The sequence below is a fragment of the Hyla sarda genome, chromosome 2 (genome assembly GCF_029499605.1).
Source record: "Hyla sarda isolate aHylSar1 chromosome 2, aHylSar1.hap1, whole genome shotgun sequence".
NCBI classification, from domain to species: domain Eukaryota; kingdom Metazoa; phylum Chordata; class Amphibia; order Anura; family Hylidae; genus Hyla; species Hyla sarda.
In genome coordinates this window covers 322,373,358-322,393,095 of record NC_079190.1, presented here as the reverse complement: position 1 = coordinate 322,393,095, position 19,738 = coordinate 322,373,358, and the positions used below count along the sequence as shown (strand labels likewise).

Genomic DNA, 19,738 nt, shown 5'->3' with positions numbered 1-19,738 from the left:
GGGTTGCCCAGCAAAGAAAAAACCTGTATTTGGTGTTACAATGTATTATAAACCTATATAGTGTTACTATCCAAACAGATTATTTATTTTAGTTGTGTGTTCCTTCCTATAAGCTGTGGCATCACATCACAAAGAGCAGAGCTCTGTCCCTCTACCCCTCCTTCTGTTCACAGGGGACAAGAGGAAGCTGGTATTACTGCTCAGTAGATTTATGACACTTTTTTTTTCTTTTCGTCAATGGTACTTGCTTAAAGGTGTTGAATTTCCTTTTTGAAAGATCTCAGCTTTTTTCTTTGACTATTCCTTATGTTTATTTTTTATGTAGGTTTATGTTGTATATTAAATAAAAATAGAAAACAACTCACTAGCAGAGTATCGAATGTTCCTCAGTCTTTCTACCTACGGTTATGGATAGGTTAGGGATTTATTCTGATCGCTATATTGGGGTCGGAAAGGAATTTTTTCTCTGTCATGGGGCAATTGGCATCAGCCTCATGGGGCCTTCCTCTGGATCAAAACAGTAGGGTTTTAGGTTGAACTCGATGGACACTTGTCTTTTTTAGACCTTACAAACTATGTTACTATGTGTTACTAAACTTTGTGGGAGAGGAAACGCAACAATGACACTCTTGTCCTGATATCTCAACCTCAAGTAGGGCTGAGCTGTGATGAAGAAATTGGGGTTGAAGGACCTGTGATGTAGGAAATAGTAAATAGAAGAGGCATGGCCTGCAGGAGGGGCATGGCTTGAAAGGTGGACAGACACAATCACAAGGAGATGCAGAGCAGAGCTTTCAATTTTGCACCTAAAAATCCATATGAGGGCTTATTTTTTGCGCCACCAATTCTACTTTGCCGTGACATCAGTCATTTTACCCAAAAATCTACGGCGAAATGGGGAAAAAAATCATTGTGCAACGAAATTGTAGAAAATTGAAGAAGACTGTTTTCTAGCAAGATAAGAATACACCTACTTAATGTGGTTCCTTGTTTTAGCATTTAGGACAGTAGCAGGATATAATAGTGTACCTCTTGTTAGCAATGACAAAATATATAATCAATTCTATTTAACTATATTAATAGTTCAATAACCACAGGGGAATTGGGAAGTGGATGATTTATGAGAAGTTAGTGAATTTAGTAAGGATTATTTATTGCTGTCAATGTCCTTGGTTTAGGTGCCCCATATAAACATAATTAATATACAGTGGACAATAATTTGTATCCTCTCTGGTATTGGGAAGGGAATGTTCAGCATCGGAATATCCAGCAGATAAAGGAGTAGAAAACTGTTCTAGGTCCACACTGGTTGAGTAGGAGCTAAAAGAGATAATAGGAATTAAGAAATTAAGATATATACACACATATATTACCAGTAAAAGGTTTGGATACACCTACACATGGAAGGTATTTTCTCTAATTTTGGCAAATTTTAATATAAATGTTAAGTCATTGATATTCAATAATGATACTAAATGGAAATGTATCATGACCCAAAAATCTCACATCTTGACTCATCAGACAAGTTGAAATCTGTCCTTTTGTTTAAGGTCCACTGCTTTGGACAAGCAAGTTTCTTTCCTTATTTCCTTTTTTCTCATATTTGTCTCTTTCCCTTATTTGGATGCCTTATTTTCAACAGTCATTCCTAGACAGTGTTGCTTAGAGTGGTACTCTGCTGAAAACATCTTATCCCCTATCCAAAAGATAAGGATAAGATGTTATATCATGGGGGTCCCACCGCTGGTGACTCCTGCAATCTCCACTGCGTCACCTGTCATTTAGTGCACAAAGCAAACTCTGCTCTGTGCCCGATGCATGGCTATGCCATCCACCATGCCCCCTCCATTCACGTCTATGGTGACATGGATGGACATGGATGGAGAGAGCGTGGCGTGATGTCACAAACGCAGAAGCTGCAGGCTTCCGTGTATCGGACACCGCCGCTGCTGGCCCGGATATCTAATACGGGACCCCCGCGATCTAACATCTCATCCCCTATCCTTTGGATAGGGGATAAGACGTTTTCAGCTAAGTACTTTAAACTCATTACATGGTACAGTTGAAAAAAGACACATGTCCATCAAGTTCAACCAAGAAGCATTAAAGCACTCTGAAGTAAAGGGCTGTTAAAATATATTTTCTAAGTTTGGTAACCTTAATACACTTGCCTGTGCACTACGGGGAACACATGGTCTGCCTCTACTGTGGAAAACCTCACTAATATGTGTTTCCTCATAATGCTTGAAACGAATGTGTCATCAGCAAAGGACAAGCTTGAAATAAGAAAGGATTTAGAGCAAAAAAGTGCAACGTTGTGTCCTGTTTATTTCATACAAATCACAGACACAGATGGTGTATACAGCGTTACCCGTTTCAGGTGTGTGCCACCATAAATCATATTAGTAAGGCTGAGTATGACTAAGGGTGGCACAGACCCAAAATGCTTGACTCTGTATATACCACCTGTATATATGATTTTTATGGCACAAACGGGACACATTCAATGCACTTATTTGTATTTGCTGGATCCTTTCTTATTGCAAATGTACCACTGGGTGCTGCCCTGCATCATCCGTGACAGAGAGAAGGATTCATTTGGTTGAGCCGATCACTACTATCTGTATATCAGAAAATGCTTAGCCGAATTTTTAACATCAATTTTAATCAATGAATAGATCTTTATGAACTACAGCAGTCCAATGGCTTCCAGCTTTATGGAAGACCACTTTAGTGTGGTCAAAATATGTCAAAAAGTAAGCAAGTCTAGAGTTAAGTTGGTCAACATATAGCTTATACCGCTTGAAACCCATACGGACCTGGTGTTTTGCGATAGTGAATCTTTTCCACAGTTATAGGTGAGCTAAGGCAAGGACTATAGCATTAAGTGAGGGTGGGCAGAGGGATTCTAAATAGGATGCCAAATCTTCATTAGAAGAAGTGAACTAAGAAGAATATAGTTATGCAGAATATGAGAGCATATACCCTTAACATAAGTAATTACTTTTCCCTGGTTACTGGTTAGAGCAGTACTGAGGAGTCTCGATTCTTGAAAAAAAACAAAAAAAATAAAAAAAACAAAGCCCTCTAATTTTCACTACTTACTACTAAGCTCACATTCTTGGGCCAAAACCTTTTTTGTGTATAATCTGTCAGGTGCAAGGTTTAAGCCCCATGGCTGTCACGAACCGGCAGGACGGATAGTGGATCCTCTGGACCAGAGAGGCGATGACGTGGGTCGTACTGGGGGATCGGTTCTAAGCAGTTACTGGTCTTCTCCAGAGCCCGCCGCAAGGCGGGATGGACTTGCTGCGGCGGTAACTACCAGGTCGTGTCCCCCAGCTCGACCTCTCTGGCAGCTGATATGGCGTGGTACACAGGGAGCAGGCAAAGGCGTAGTCGGACGCAGCAGAGGTCAGGGCAGGCGGCAAGGGTTCACAGGCGAGTAGCAACGGGTTTGGCAAACAGGCAAGGCAGTACAAGGCTATAGGGAACGCTTTCTCAGAGACACAAGGCACAAAGATCCGGCAAGGGCAGTAAGGGGCAGGTAACTTTTATAGGGAAGGAGCAGAGGCCATTAGCCAGCGCACCAATCAATGGTGCGCTGGCCCTTTAAATTTACTGAAGGCGGCGCGCGCACCCTAGAGGGCCGCGTGCGCCGGAAAGCAGAGACTGTCGGCGCAGGGAACAAGGCGCCAGGTAAGGCAGACCGGGACGCGGCGCGTGAGTGGGGACCAGCCGCCACAGCAGCCGCGTCCCTGACACAAGGAATCCCGTGCTCCCGGTCAGCGGGTCTGAGCAGGAGGCACCGGGATCCTGAGGAGAGGGGACAATGGCATGTATCCAGGCAGCCCGACATTGTATTAGGATCAGAAACATAACTGTGCTTAACAGCTGTGAGGGTATTTTCAAGGGAGGACCATTTAGCAGACAGTAAAGTACAATAGGATGCAATCGCTCGAATCAAAACAGCACAGCTTTAAATGCTTCGCACTCTGTTAGGGGAAGAGCTATTATTAAGCTGCCATTATTGTTCAAATTCATCTTTGCATTAACCCTCAGCAAAAAAAAAAAAAAAACATTTAGGGGAATAATGGCTAAGAGGGCATAGTTGGACCCTAGAGAGGCCTGCAATAGTAAATCAGATGTGGCCAACTTGATTTTAAACAATAAGCTTGTATAGCTGGCATGACACGAGCTCTAGTGAAGGTCTCCAAACTTCTGTCAGATTATGCGCCTGTACTTTATTATGTGTGTGTGGGGGGGGGGGGGGTGAGTGGTTACTGGTCTTTCTTGCCATAGAGGACAGCATTAAAGCAGCTTAAATAGTACATCATGACTTGTGAAATGACCTACTTACCTACTTATAATGTATATATGCTTGGCCTCATATAAGGGCATGGAGCACCACAAAAAAAGACACTCTCAACTACACGCACACACATCCATACAAAACAAAAAATAACATCCCCCCCCCCCCTCAATCCCTCCCAACTTCTTTGAGTCTTCATTCCCTAACCTACAAAATCACTGAATCTGCATGTAGATAGGCAAGTTATGCCTATAATGTAAGAATAAGAACAAACATTACAGCTATTCTTGCATATTAAAGACAGGAGAAAAAAACTTCAATATATTGCTTCTGACATCAGATACACTCATTGTGAAGTAAAATTCATTGGCAGCTGAACATCCATAAAACGAATCTCCTGTTTTACCACATCCCAAATACACTTTATTGGATTGAGATCTGGTGACTGTGGAGGCCACTAAAGTACAGTTAACTTATTGTCCTGTTCAAGAAGCCAGTTTTAGATGATGGTAGCTTAAACAATGTTCAATTGGTAATAAAAGGCTTAAAGTGTGCCAAGAAAGTGCCCCCCCCCCCCACACACACACCATTCCCAGTAGCCTGAAAAATTGATTAAAAAAAGGATAGATTCCTGCTTTCATGTTGTTTACCCTAAATATTTTAACCCTGACATCTGAATGTCACTTTCTAGTCTTTGTTAGGGTGCATGTACACCACGTTTTTGCTATACAGTTCCCGTATACGGTTTCAAGTTAAAAACCATATGGAACCGTAAAGAAAACCGTATGCATTGACTTAACATTTGTAAACTGTATGTCAAACGCTTCATCCGGTTTAGTCCGTTTTGCATCTTATACGGTTTTGTCAGTTTTTTTTTTTTTTTTTTACCCGTACCCAAAACCGTAGTCTACCACGTTTTTTTGGCTAGGTGAAAAACCGTATTAAACCTTATACATTTTTTTTTAACATGGGAGTCAATGGGAACCGTACAGAACCGTATGTGCGTACAGTTCCATCCGGTTTTCACCATACGGTTTTTGACTTTGCACAGTTCTTTTTCTTGGAATTTCAATCAAACAAGTGAAACTTTATTCAAAATGGAGTGAAAAGTTAAAAACGTATACAGTTTTTTCTTAAGAAATGGATGCAACCAGACATAATTTTTCAAACCGTATACGGAAAAATCCGTTTTTCATCAAAAACCTTGATACGGGAACTGTATTGCAAAAACGTGGTGTGCATGCACCCTTATTATTTTTTATTTACATAGTGCCCTTGGTTAGATGGTGCTTTTCATGTGATAAGGGATACAATACAAAAGCTTTGTATGTCATCTTGAACAGTTTAAAGTAAATTTGTTGGGCAACAGGTATTCAGTAAAAGGATTGGCAAAAGGGGGAGAAGCATCGGAGAAGCGATGTAAGAGGTATATTAGTTGTGCAGTAGAGTTGAGGAAAAACTAGAAGGTAGCAAAAGTGTTTGCTAGAAGGAAGGCCACAGAGATGAATGTTGCAGTAGTTCAAGTGGGAGATGAGGAGGGCATGTATCAATTGTTCTGTTGAGTCAAAGTTTGACGAATGAGAGGCTGCGGGAAATGTTTTCAAGGTGAAGATGGCAAGAGGTAGTAAGGGCAAAGCAGCAGACTCGTGGGACTGGGGAGAGAGTGGAGCCATTGACTGTGATTGATACATCGGGTGAAGGGGTAGTGGATCGGGATGGGGTAAAAAAGATGAATTCTTTTTTCTCTATGTAGAGTTTGCGAAATTGGGAGAAGAAGAAGAAAATATAACTGACACAAGAGAGGTACATTTTAGTGATGTCAGCATAAAAGTGGTACTTGTAGCCATGGAATTCTATTATCTGTCCTAGGCCGGGAGTATAGATGGAGAAGAGTAGGGAACCCAGGACAGAGCCTTAGGGGACTCAGTGAGAGGGCTAGGTGGGGAGGTGGCATGTATGTGGGAGACACTGAATGTGTGGTATTTGAAGAGAGAAGATTAAGGAGAGGGCTAAAATTATGGTGCCTTGGGTTAAGAGAGTTTGTAGCAGGATGGATTGGTCGATTGTGTCAAAGGCAGAAAAAAGTAGAAAGCAAAAGGAGCACGGAGTATTGGTTTGAGCCTTTGGCAGTGTAGTGCACAGGTGGTTAGGTGCAAACCTCAGGCCCACAACAAGAATTAAGCAGTGCCATAGCAGTTAGGAACAATTTCTCCATAATCAGACCAGTAAGAAATTGTGTTACAACACATGCTGAAGAACATGGGAGCTCATACAGGGTACATCCATATTTCCAAACCATAATAATGAAGAACGTATAAACTTCAGAGAGTAAGCACAAACAAAAGGTCTCCAAGTAAAACAAAAACAAGATGAGGGGACAAACATGAAAGCTGAGGAACCGAAGGGGGACTGACACAAAGGAAAAAAGAAAACATTTAGGGTGCCCCACACTCCCACCTCCAGGCAGTTATACTATGATCTTTTCAGGGACTGTTCACATAGGATCCCATGGGGACCACACAGCATGAAAGCATTCTAAAAGGATATCAGAGAAAGCAGTGAGGTGCTTTATATGACCACAGGGAGCTCTACCATTCAGCCAGTTTGACAGCCACCTAAGGCCTTACACTCTAGGGGACCTGCAGCCGCATATCTTGCCCCCCCTAAGTGAGTGACGATGTGTACAATGTATATATCGGCACTCTACCGTTCTGGGTTTGGGAACACATTTAACTATAAGCGTATAATTAAATGCGGCACTCTGCTGTTTGCTGGCTTCTCTCTGTCAATCACTCTTGTGGCCGCCTGCCACAAGAGGAACGTCCTTCTTCTGTGCTCCGGTGCATGAGTGACGTCATCATACACCAGAGCACAGACTTGAGGAGAGGACAGAAGAGAAGCCTTGCTTTTTTTTTTTTTTTAACTTTTATCAAGAGAGGCTGCCACTACTACCACTGTGTAAAGGGGACTGCTATTACTACCACCTGAAGGGGCTGCTATTACTATTGCTACCATCTAAAGGGGGCTGCTATAGCTACCTAAAGGGGGCTTCTACTACTATTACCTAGAGAGGGCTAACTATTACCTAGAGAGGGCTAACTAATATTACCTAAAGGGGCTACTATAACTGCCTAAAAGGGGCTGCTACTACTTAAAGGGGACTGTTACTACTAATACTTAAAAGGGGCTGCTGCTTCTTCTACTAACTAAATGTGTCTGTTGCTACTACTACTGCCTAAAGGGGGCTGCTACTACTACCACCTAAAGGGGGCTGCTGCTGCTAGTATCATCTAAAGGGGCTGATGCTGCTTCTACTGCCTAAAGGAGACAACTGCTACTACTGCCTAAAGGGGGCTGCAGTTAATACTGCCTAAAGGGGCTGCTCCAACTACTTCTGCCTAAAGGAGGCTGCTGCTACTACTACCTAAAGTGGGCTACTACTACTACTACTACTAACTTAAGGGTGCTGCTGCTACTACTACTTCCTAAAGGGGGCCTGTACCACTACTACCTAAAGGGGACTACTACTACTACCTAAATGGCTACTACTACTATTACTACTACTAAATAAAGGGGCTGCTGCTATTACTACCTAAAGGGGGACTGCTCCTTCTATATGCTGGGGGCTGCTGCTACTACTATATGGCCGGGGTTGCTACTACTATATATGGGGGGCTGCAACTCTATGCAGGGGAATGGAACTATATACAGGAGGCTACCTACAGGTGGCATCTACCTACCCAGGACACCTGTATCATAGGGGAAACAAGGTGAAGGGACCTGTCTACCTACTGGCGTGACCTAACTACTTAATTTGGGGGACCTGCCTACTGTTCCCCCAACCCACTTATCTACCCACTCTACTGTGTAGGACACCAAGGAGGTTATTATTACTTCATAGAGCACTGTAGGTGCTGGAAAAGAGAAGAGCCTAAAACGTTTGTCTGGCAGGTTCTGTGGAGAAATTGTGGCTGGAAGAAATTGTAGCTGGAAGATATTGTCATTATGGACTGAGCCAGATCAAGAAAGATTGGTCTGTGTATAAAGGTTTTATTCAATATCAGTATGTTACTACAGTGACCCCCCGACCTACGATGGCCCCGACATATGATCAAATCGACATACGATGGCCTCTCAGAGGCCATCGTATGTCGATGTCAGCATCGACATACGATGCTTTTTTATGTTGGGGCCATCGCATTAAGTGATATCCGGCAGCGCAAAATGCTTAAGCTGCTGCCGGATAGCAGCTTAATGTTCCCCGTGTGGTGCGGTGAGTATTACTTACCCCTCCACGATGCTCTGGGTGCCCTCCGGGTCCAGTGCTGTTCCTCCGGTGTCTTCTCGGCCCTCTCTGGTGACGTCACTATGCTGTTGCGCACGCCGTCCCGTCATCCAATAGGAACGGCGTATGCAGCGGCGTAATGACGTCACTATGCAGGCCCAGTAAGGCCTTGCGGAAGACAGCAGAGGACCGGAGTAGACCAGGAGAGCCCAGCGGAGGCCCGGGGTCATCATCGGGAGCGGCGGGGACAACATCGGGAGCGGCGGGACGCGGTCCGGAGCGGCGGGGACAGGTGAGTACAGCTTCCCATACTTAACATTGCACGAATCCCTCAACATACGATGGATTCGACAAACGATGGCTCATTTGGAACAAATTACCATCGTATGTTGAGGGACCACTGTATATATAGTGGAAATGGTAGTGGTCATAGTGTGGAGCAATCATGCATAATGGTATTAGTCCTTGCATTAGTAATATGTTGTCCTGGTGTGGTGGTATTATTTTAAACCCTGAAGAAACTCCTGCGTGCGTCCCTGGTGCGATGCATATACTGTATGCACTGCCATTCTTAAATTCACAGGTGGGGTGGGGGTGAGGTTCAGGTCGTTGGACAGGGGCCTCATTATTGACTATTACAAAGTATACAGCACCTCTGCATATAAAGGACATTGGCAATTCTAGTAGAAAGTGCCTAAGGCATAGGAGGGTAATGTTGCTTCCACCAAGAGACTATCATGCATTTAGTATCCATCATTATTTGTAAAGAAAGCCTGGAAGCATATATACTAAGCGCTCTATAGGGTTTAGTCCAAAGATAAATAGTCGAGTCGAAATAAACCATCCCCCCCAGGACCTCCATCAGTAGGGCCTGGACTGCCCGCCATAACTGATATCCACAGTCCCAAAAAGTGTGAGGAAGGGAACCCAGGCAGTTGAGGAACCTCCAGCAAAGCAGAGAGACTTGAGGAAAAGTCTATGCAAGGTCACTGGACTATGATACAAATAAAAGAGTATATTATATTGTTTAGGTTTTTTTTATAAAAGGAAGAGGATGACTTGGCTGAAGAAGTACTCAAGAGGAGAGAACGAACCAAGTAGGTTTCCTATCTTGTTATGTATGAATGCTGAGAGGGGGAAGAACCAACTATAGAGATCAAGATATCAAATATAATCAGAAGGCCTTGCGTGCTCAGGAATTGTTTGCCTAGTAGTTTGAAGGGCCAGGGAAAGGGCCTGAACATTGAAGTAGAACAACATTGCCAAGGATGAAAGACAAAGCTTCTCCCAGAGGAGGAGAAAGGTAAAGTAAAAAAGGGAAAGGCAAAGCTGGTCCACGATATCAGCATAGTGAAAAATGTGGGCAGCCAGCATCAGAATAGTAACTTTTGATTTACAGCTATATCGTACCTGAAGATTATGGAGTAAAGGAATTAACAGATATTTGTGGGATTTCAGAGCCGCATCCAAGATAGACTTAGTAAACCTGGACAGGATTATGTTCTGGATGGTATATTTTTATAATTCATGAATTTATATTAGAATGGTAAATTTTTTGCCAAAATATACAATGTATAAAAAGTTTTGACTGTCAGTGTACACTTAAAAGAAAGGTCATGCGAAGAGCGTGAAGTATAGAGGACAATAAATTAACAGGCAAAGCTTGACTCTTGCCCACATTAATATTATATACAGTGACCCCCCGACCTACGATGGCCCCGACATACGATAATTTCAACATACGATGGCCTCTCAGAGGCCATCGCATGTTGAAGGCAGCATGTACACACGATGCTGCCTTCAGCCAAACGGCGAAACGACGTTGGGGTACTGGTGTTGTGTAGGTAGGTACACTGTCTATGTCTCCCAGCCTGTGCTCTGTGAGTGGGGAAGCCTCATGGTAATGCTGATATTCTGTGCTCCATTTGCACACCATTACTTGCTTTTCCCCTTTCTCCTGACCACTCGCTGGAGGCTACTTATTCAGTGACCTCCTTACTTAGGTTAGTTTTGTTTTTCGGTGCAATTTTTACATGACTGTCATGTGTAACTTATCATTTTTGTTATACTGGTGGCCCTACTCTCTAGTTAGGAATAACTATGTCATGTTTTGCATTTTTGCATTTATACTAACTAATGATATACTACCTGCCTTACCAACTCCTTTTTGTCTGGCTATACTGTCCTTTTTAACTGTTTTTATTAAATGATGTTCTCAATAAAGTTTATTACTTATGTATAAAATTGGTGTTCTAGTGTGTATATAGGATGTCTTTTCCATCTTGTCAAAGGGAGATGCGTGTCCTTCCCTTACCTGCACTGTGCTGACTCCTTCCCCTCCCTCACTATGCTGACTTACTGCTCTCGGGAGCCTGCCAGCCCTGCTCTGTATCCCTTTCCTCTTTGGTTACATGTTATACACTCGCCATATTGTCTTTGGTGGTACAGGCAATCTCCAATAATCATTGTGTTTGTACAGCATGTACACACACAATGATTATTAGAGATTGCCTGTACCACCAAAGAAAATATGGTGAGTGTATAACTTACATCTTCCATTATCATCCTTGTGTGTCAGACTTGTAGTTTTGCAAAAGTTTGAGGTACAGTGTTTAGATAACTCTTTTTACAACTGTGTGCCTACAGCTTTTGCAAAACTACAACTCCCAGCATGCCCAGACATCCTTTGACCGTCCAGGCATGCTTAAAGTTGTAGTTTTGCAACAGCTGGAGGCACATGTTTGGTAAAACTCTGTGTTACAGCATCTCGTGTCCATAATCCTTAGACATCCTCAGGCTGCTGTGGGACTCATCAGTGTCCCAGGAGGTATGGGGACCCCTAGCGGTAGGATTTTCAAAGTCAGTTTTCTTTAATAAAATGTGAAATTTTTTTAAAGAAGAATATTAGAAAAGCTATTGTTTTGCCAAGATGTACAACATATATCTGTCAGTGCCCATTTAATTTTGGATGTAATTTTTTTTTCTGTGTGTCACTATTATTATATGCACTTTATTTGTTAACATTTGTATATTTTAAATATTTTTATAAAAATCATTTCACAAAGAAAAGAAAATATGTAAAATAACAAATAAAAGCAGCAAAATTTGAGACAGAGAGATTAATTGCCAAAGAAAGTAAGGCTATGTGCATATTTCAGAATGTCCCCATGGAAAATCTACATGCTGACATTCTGCAGGCTGCGGGCGCCGGCCTGACATGGCATAGACAGCAATGCATTCCGTGCAGAGTCTGCAGAAACAAGCACAGCCCAGCAGAATCCATGTCACGATTCGGCTCACAGGTAGTGGATCCTCTGTGTCAACGAGGGATTGGCGTGGACCGTGCTAGTGGACCGGTTCTAAGAGGCTACTGGTGTTCACCAGAGCCCGCCGCAAAGCGGGATGGTCTTGCTGCGGCAGTAGCAACCAGGTCGTATCCACTAGCAACGGCTCAACCTCGCTGACTGCTGAGAAGGCGTGGGACAGAAGGACTAGGCAGAGGCAAGGTCAGACGTAGCAGAAGGTCGGGGCAGGCGGCAAGGTTCGTAGTCAAGATGGATAGCAGAAGTTCAGGTAACACAGGCTTTGGACACACTAAACGCTTTCACTGGCACAAGGCAACAAGATCCGGCAAGGGAGTGCAGGGGCAGTGAGTAGATATAGTCTGGGAGCAGGTGGGAGCCAATCATTGGTGCACTGGCCCTTTAAGTCTCAGAGAGCTGGCGCGCGCGCGCCCTAGAGAGCGGAGCCGCGCGCGCCAGCACATGACAGCAGGGGACCGGGACGGGTAAGTGACCTGGGATGCGATTCGCGAGCGGGCGCGTCCCGCTGTGCGAATCGCATCCCCGACGGCCATGACAGTGCAGCGCTCCCGGTCAGCGGGACTGACCGGGGCGCTGCGGGGAGAGAGATGCCGTGAGCGCTCCGGGGAGGAGCGGGGACCCGGAGCGCTAGGCGTAACAGTACCCCCCCCCCCTAGGTCTCCCCTTTTCTTTGTCCGGTAACTGCCTCCCCTGGGATGAGGACACCGGGAAAGAATGGAGGGTTCCTCAACGGCAGGCAGTACAGCAGGAGTGGGAATGGGGAGGGAGGGCAGAGGGCGAAGCCTGGCACGGGGCAGTGTGACACCAGGACGGGGGCCATGAGGAGGCACTGAGGTTTGCCTGACGGGACTGGGAGGGGGGGAGAGGCACTTCCTATGGCAGGCAGAGTCCCAGTTCTTGATCTCCCCGGTGGTCCAATCAAGGGTGGGAGAATGAAGCCGGAGCCATGGCAGATCGAGGAGGACCTCAGAGGTACAGTTGGGAAGGACGAATAACTCAATCCTTTCGTGGTGGGGTCCAATACACATCAGGAGGGGTTCTGTGCGGTAACGCACGGTGCAATCCAATCTGACTCCGTTGACCGCGGAAATGTAGAGCGGCTTGACGAGACGGGTCACCGGGATGCGGAATTTATTCACAAACGACTCCAAAATAAAATTCCCAGAGGCACCAGAGTCCAAGCAGGCCACGGCTGAGAGGGAGGAGTTGGCTGAAGGAGAAATCCGCACGGGCACCGTGAGACGTGGAGAAGCAGACTTAGAACCAAGAGACGCCACACCCACGTGAGCTGGGTGCGTGCGTGCGTTTCCCAGACGTGGAGGACGGATAGGGCAATCCACCAAGAAATGCTCGGTACTGGCACAGTACAGACAGAGATTTTCTTCCCTACGGCGATTCCTCTCTTCCTGGGTCAGGCGAGACCGATCCACTTGCATGGCCTCCTCGGCGGGAGGCCCAGGCGTAGACTGCAAAGGATGCTGTGGGAGAGGTGCCCAGAGATCTAAGTCTTTTTCCTTGCGGAGCTCCTGATGTCTCTCAGAAAAACGCATGTCAATGCGGGTGGCCAAATGGATAAGTTCTTGCAGGTTGGCAGGAATCTCTCGTGCGGCCAGCACATCCTTGATGCGACTGGATAGGCCTTTTTTAAAGGTCGCGCAGAGAGCCTCGTTATTCCATGATAACTCGGAAGCAAGAGTACGAAATTGGATGGCGTACTCGCCCACTGAAGAATTACCCTGGACCAGGTTCAGCAGGGCAGTCTCGGCAGAAGAAGCTCGGGCTGGCTCCTCGAAGACACTCCGGACTTCAGCGAAGAAGGACTGGACTGTGGCTGTGGCAGGATCATTGCGGTCCCAGAGCGGTGTGGCCCAAGACAAGGCCTTTCCTGAAAGAAGGCTTACTACGAACGCCACCTTAGACCGTTCTGTAGGAAACAAGTCCGACAACATCTCCATATGCAGGGAACACTGAGACAAAAATCCACGGCAGAGTTTAGAGTCCCCATCAAATTTGTCCGGCAGGGACAAGCGGAGGCTAGGAGCGGCCACTCGCTGTGGAGGAGGTGCAGGAGCTGGCGGAGGAGATGGTTGCTGCTGTAGCAGAGGCAAAAGTTGCTGTAACATGGCGGTCAACTGCGACAGCTGCTGTCCTTGTTGGGCAATCTGCTGCGATTGCTGAGCGACCACCGTGGGAAGGTCAGCGAGACTTGGCAGCGGCACCTCAGCGGGATCCATGGCCGGATCTACTGTCACGATTCGGCTCACAGGTAGTAGATCCTCTGTGTCAACGAGGGATTGGCGTGGACCGTGCTAGTGGACCGGTTCTAAGAGGCTACTGGTGTTCACCAGAGCCCGCCGCAAAGCGGGATGGTCTTGCTGCGGCAGTAGCAACCAGGTCGTATCCACTAGCAACGGCTCAACCTCGCTGACTGCTGAGAAGGCGTGGGACAGAAGGACTAGGCAGAGGCAAGGTCAGACGTAGCAGAAGGTCGGGGCAGGCGGCAAGGTTCGTAGTCAAGATGGATAGCAGAAGTTCAGGTAACACAGGCTTTGGACACACTAAACGCTTTCACTGGCACAAGGCAACAAGATCCGGCAAGGGAGTGCAGGGGCAGTGAGTAGATATAGTCTGGGAGCAGGTGGGAGCCAATTAAGCTAATTGGGCCAGGCACCAATCATTGGTGCATTGGCCCTTTAAGTCTCAGAGAGCTGGCGCGCGCGCGCCCTAGAGAGCGGAGCCGCGCGCGCCAGCACATGACAGCAGGGGACCGGGACGGGTAAGTGACCTGGGATGCGATTCGCGAGCGGGCGCGTCCCGCTGTGCGAATCGCATCCCCGACGGCCATGACAGTGCAGCGCTCCCGGTCAGCGGGACTGACCGGGGCGCTGCGGGGAGAGAGACGCCGTGAGCGCTCCGGGGAGGAGCGGGGACCCGAAGCGCTAGGCGTAACAATCCAATTGAATTCAATGGGACTCAATGGTACCCAGAAAGATCAGAATTAGGGTTATTTAGTTTAGAAAAAAAGACAGCTAGGTAGGGGTGGCCAAATAAGTATATATAAATATATCAGGGTTATATTAGAGATCTGTCCCGTGACCTATTTATACCTAGAACTGTATCTGTAACAAGGGGGCATTCTTTATAGAAAAAAGAAAGTTTCTACACCAGCACAGAAGTGAATTCTTTACTGTAAGAACGGTGAGACTATGGAACTCTCTGCCAGAGGAAGTCGTCATGGTGAACTCAATAAAAGATCAAAATCCGGAGAGTAATAATATTACAGGTTATAGTGACTAGATCCTCGAGATGGGACATTAATCCAGGGTTTTATTCTGATTGCCAGACATGGAGTCAGTTAGGAATTTTTACTGCTAAAATAAGGAAAATTTGGGGAGATTTATCAAAAAATGTGGAAAGGGAAAAGTTGACCAGTTGCCCATAACAACCAGATCACTTTTTTCATTTTTAAAAAGGCCTCTAAAAAATGAAAGAAATATGATTGGTTGATATGTGCACAGGCCCATCGCTACAGGACAGGCAAACCAAGCAATTGCTTGGGGCCCCGAGCTGGCCCTGGGCCCCAAGCAAAGCTGGTGACCCTATCATGGTTCGGCAGCTCATCCTGTCGGCCAGCCAGGCCAGCAGTGCGAGAGTCTGGAGCGGGAGGCAGAGACTAAAGCAGCTCGGCCTCCGGCTCCTATTTTAGTTGCCAGGAACTCAGGATGTCCCCGCCCCCAGTTAAGTGCCATACAGCTACAGTCTATTTTGCTTCAAACGGCCCTGTATGCGCAACTGTTCCAATTTTCCTCTGCAAAGTCTCTGATAAATCTCCCCCATTGGTTTCCACCTCATAGGATTTTTGAATTCCTCTGGATCAACACTATAGGCTCTTAGGCTGAACTAGATGGACATTTGTCTTTTTACAGCCTTACAAACTACAGAGAGATAGAGACAGCACTTGTTTATGCATTCTTTCATGTAACCCTGAGGTAGTTGCATAATTAGGCAGTAATACATGTGGGTTTTTAATGTATATGACAAGCAACTTAAACCGCAGTAATTCTATCCATATTTAATTCATTTACTGTAGCACTTAACTGTCATTTCTTGTTTTTGGTCTTTTAATTTGTCAAAATGTTATGTCTTTCTATTTGCATACTAATTTTTATCATTTTTCTTTATGCATGCACTGTACTCTTATTTCACGCTTAGGGGTTTCAAAGGCATTCTCATACGTGGAAGTGACCTGAGATGTCTGTTTTGTTTGTTGTGCAGAGGTTTGCCTGTTAGACACTTTTGTAATTTGGCTTTTGCTCTTTTTCTATTTTAAAGGGGTATTCCAGGCCAAAACTTTTTTTTATATATCAACTGGCTCTGGAAAGTTAAACAGATTTGTAAATTACTTCTATTAAAAAATCTTTATCCTTCCAATAGTTATTAGCTCCTGAGTTGTTGTTTTCTGTCTAACTGCTCTCTGATGACTCACGTCCCGGGAGCTGTGCAGTTCCTATGGGGATATTTTCCCATCATGCACAGCTCCCGGGACGTGACATCATCATTGAGCAGTTAGACAGAAAACTTCAGAAGCTAATAACTATTGGAAGGATTAAGATTTTTTAATAGAAATAATTTACAAATCTGTTTAACTTTCCGGAGCCAGTTGATATATATATATATATATATATATATATATATATAAAAAAAAAAAACAGGTTTTGCCTGGAATACCCCTTTAAATGCTTTGAATATTTTTATTTTATTTTATTTAAATTAAAATCTCTTTTAACCATTCAATTCTTCTAACTACAGTATATTGAGAACTGTCTGTGCTAATGATGAGATAAGATGACGTTCATCAATAAAGCTTTCTTGTTTAATTTTAACAACATTTAAAGGATTCTTACGCTTTATGTCTTTTCCACCAAATGTAGAGGAGTCCCAGAAGAAGTAACTTGAATGAGATGAGGAAGCTTCCAGTAACAACCAGCATTACAGGAATTTGTGTTTCACTTGGTGACCTTTTTAACAACAGAACACATAATTAAGTCAACTGTCTGATATAATATGGAAATAATAAACTTTGTTAAAGCACAGCCATTTTACCCAGATATGCTGTACTGTGCCGAAACATTTCCATCCATATGGTTTTCATGCACTTGTATTTGGATCCATTGTAGAGTGCTAACATCTCCAAATGTAACCGTTCTACACTGGTAAACACCAGCATCGGATTTTTGTAGATTTGTCATATTGATTGTGATAAAACCCTCATGATGATTGTCAGAAATATCAGTGTTCCCATTTATTCTTTTGGTGAACTTCATCCAGTAGGGTTGAACACTAACAACAAGCTGACAAAAACCGACATCATCTTCCTTACACCATACCTTCTTCTTCCAACGATCTACGCGTTGCTGATATGGACAAACAATATTAAGTGTTTCTCCTAGCTGTCCTGAATACACCATGATATCTTTTGCCATACACCAGCCTGACATACCTAATAAAGACAGAAACTTTTTTAGTCCAGCTCGTTGGAAATTGTCTGACATGAAAGATTTAGAGAGGGTTTTAAGGGTTTGTTTTAACAGATAAAATTAAAACAAAAGTTCACGTGCAGGGCATCATTTAACCTAAAGTATATAGCATTTAACTTGCACCGCTTTATATCAGGTATATCTAGCAATTAATGATTTATAATTTGACAATATTTGAACTTGATCAATGTTTCTTTTTTCAGTCAGTATAACTATAAAAATCATTGACAACTGCCGAATTAAAGGTAAAGTTAACTAGTGTATTATTACTTTTTACAAAATCTATTTATAGCCAGCCAGTAAAATATCAGTTTATAAATCATACATTGAAAAAGATGATGATCAACCTTGGCAATTGAAACCACTTGAATAGCTACTTGTGAAATGTCTGTCCCTATGTAAAAAAAAATGTAAAGGATAAAGACTGAATACATAAAATAAGCAGTGGCTGAAAATCTTTATACAACACAGACATTTTACAACGTAAAATTAGCTGCAATTATTCACGTTACTAATAAAAAAAAAATTATTCATCTAGTAATTTTAAAGGTGGAATCTTACCCATTAAAATCATAGTGAAGATGAGTGAGAAGTATTTGTCCATTCTTGAAAGATGTAGTGATACAAATCCAGAAGTTCCTCTTTCTTGAACCTTTTCACATAGACAATGAAGTTGCAAAAACAAATGACACAGCCTTTGTACCGGTGATTGTGTAATCTATCCAGCTGCTGGTATTTTTAATTAAATGCTTATATATAGATCATGTGATGTGTGCTAACATTATCCCAATACACAATAGGAATACAATGCATTTTGAAGGTTTTTTAGATCCTTTCAATTTTTTTTTTTTTTTACATTTTGTTACAGTATATTGCTGCTAAAATAAAAAAAATCAAGCTTTCCCCTTAACATTCTGCACTTAGTATCCCATAATAAGAAGGCAAAAACAGAATTTTCCAAATTTTTCCGAATTTATTAAAAAATGAAAAACTAAAATATTGCATTGACATAAGTATTCACAGCCTTTGATCAGTTCTTTAAAGGGGTGCTCCACTGGAAAACAATTTTTTTAAATCAACTGGTGCCAGAAAGTTAAACAGATTTGTAAATTACTTCTATTAAAAATTCTTAATCATTCCAGTACTTATCAGCTGCTGTTATGATACACAGGAAGTACTTTTCTTTTTGAATTTCCTTTCTGCCTGACCACAATGCTCTCTGCTGACACCTCTGTTCATTTTAACTTTCTGGCACCAGTAGATTTAAAAAAAAAATATATTTTCCAATGGAGTACCCCTTTAAAGTTAAAACATCTTTTGCAGTCATTGCAGTCTCTTTGGGGTATGATGCCTACTATCCTGTCTCCGAGCTCCACAGGCAGTTCTTTCCACCCGATGGCTTGGTTTATGCTCTGATATGAATTGTAAGACTGTATATAGATTGGGTATTTCTTTCCAAATCATGTATAATCAACTAAACTTACTACAGGTGATTCCAATCAAGGTGTAAAAAACATATTAAAGATGACCAAGAGAAATGTGGTCATTTATCAAAGGGGTTGTGCGCTGCCCTGCCTTTCGGAGCTCCGCACGCAGCGTCCGGAAATTCATTACTCCGAACGCTGTGTGCGGGCTTCCGTGTTTGCGGCCGCCGGGCACGATGTCACGCCCGGCCCCCTCGTGATGTCACGTCCGCCCCCTCTACCAAAGTCTATGGGAAGGGGGCGTGACAGCGGTCGCGCCCCCTTCCCATAGAGTTTCGTTGAGGGGGCGGGCGTGACGTCACAAGGGGGCCGGGCGTGACGTCACGCCCGGCAGCCACGAACACGGGAGCTCGCACACAGCGTTCGGAGTAATGAACTTCCGGACGCTGCGTGCGGAGCTCCGAAAGGAAGGGCAGCGCACAACCCCTTTAAGGCTAAATGTATCTACTCCCCCTTTAGATCTTAATGACAGATCTTAATGGTAGGGGGCTGGGTATGGCAGATTTATCATAACTTACACCAGCAATTGGCATTTGCTATGCCTGATGTCTACTCTAGCTCAGTTCTAGTGTAGATCTATGTGTGTGGTTACCCGGTACAGAACATACTACACTGCCTGTCCTCTTTGGTATATGTTACCTCAGGTGCCTGTTTCAGCCCACAGGGAACTTGCCATTTTATTTTGTCTTTATTATTCTATGTTTTATACTAATTTATACTGTTTATTCTGAGTAAAGTATACTGTGCCTTTAAGAGAAAGGTTGCAGAGGAGTCATGTGATCACTGTGGCCAATTAG

General features: G+C 44.0%; 1 protein-coding gene and 1 long non-coding RNA gene across 2 annotated transcripts in view; one reads left to right on the top strand and one right to left on the bottom strand.

The window, feature by feature from the left end:
- LOC130357924 (uncharacterized) overlaps positions 1-17,008 on the top strand; it is a 102,536-nt gene extending 85,528 nt beyond the window's left edge. The window contains exon 3 of the long non-coding RNA XR_008889327.1: positions 16,852-17,008. This is a non-coding gene — a long non-coding RNA (uncharacterized LOC130357924). The remainder of the gene's footprint in view (positions 1-16,851) is intronic.
- Positions 1,103-18,100, bottom strand: LOC130357923 (triggering receptor expressed on myeloid cells 2-like). Its single transcript, XM_056560677.1, has 4 exons — positions 18,019-18,100; positions 17,024-17,420; positions 16,825-16,938; positions 1,103-1,320 (listed from the first exon to the last, which is right to left on the bottom strand). The coding sequence occupies exons 1-4, from the start codon at positions 18,059-18,061 to the stop codon at positions 1,161-1,163; spliced, it is 714 nt and encodes a 237-aa protein (XP_056416652.1). The 5' UTR covers positions 18,062-18,100; the 3' UTR covers positions 1,103-1,160.
- Positions 18,101-19,738: the final 1,638 nt, after the last annotated feature.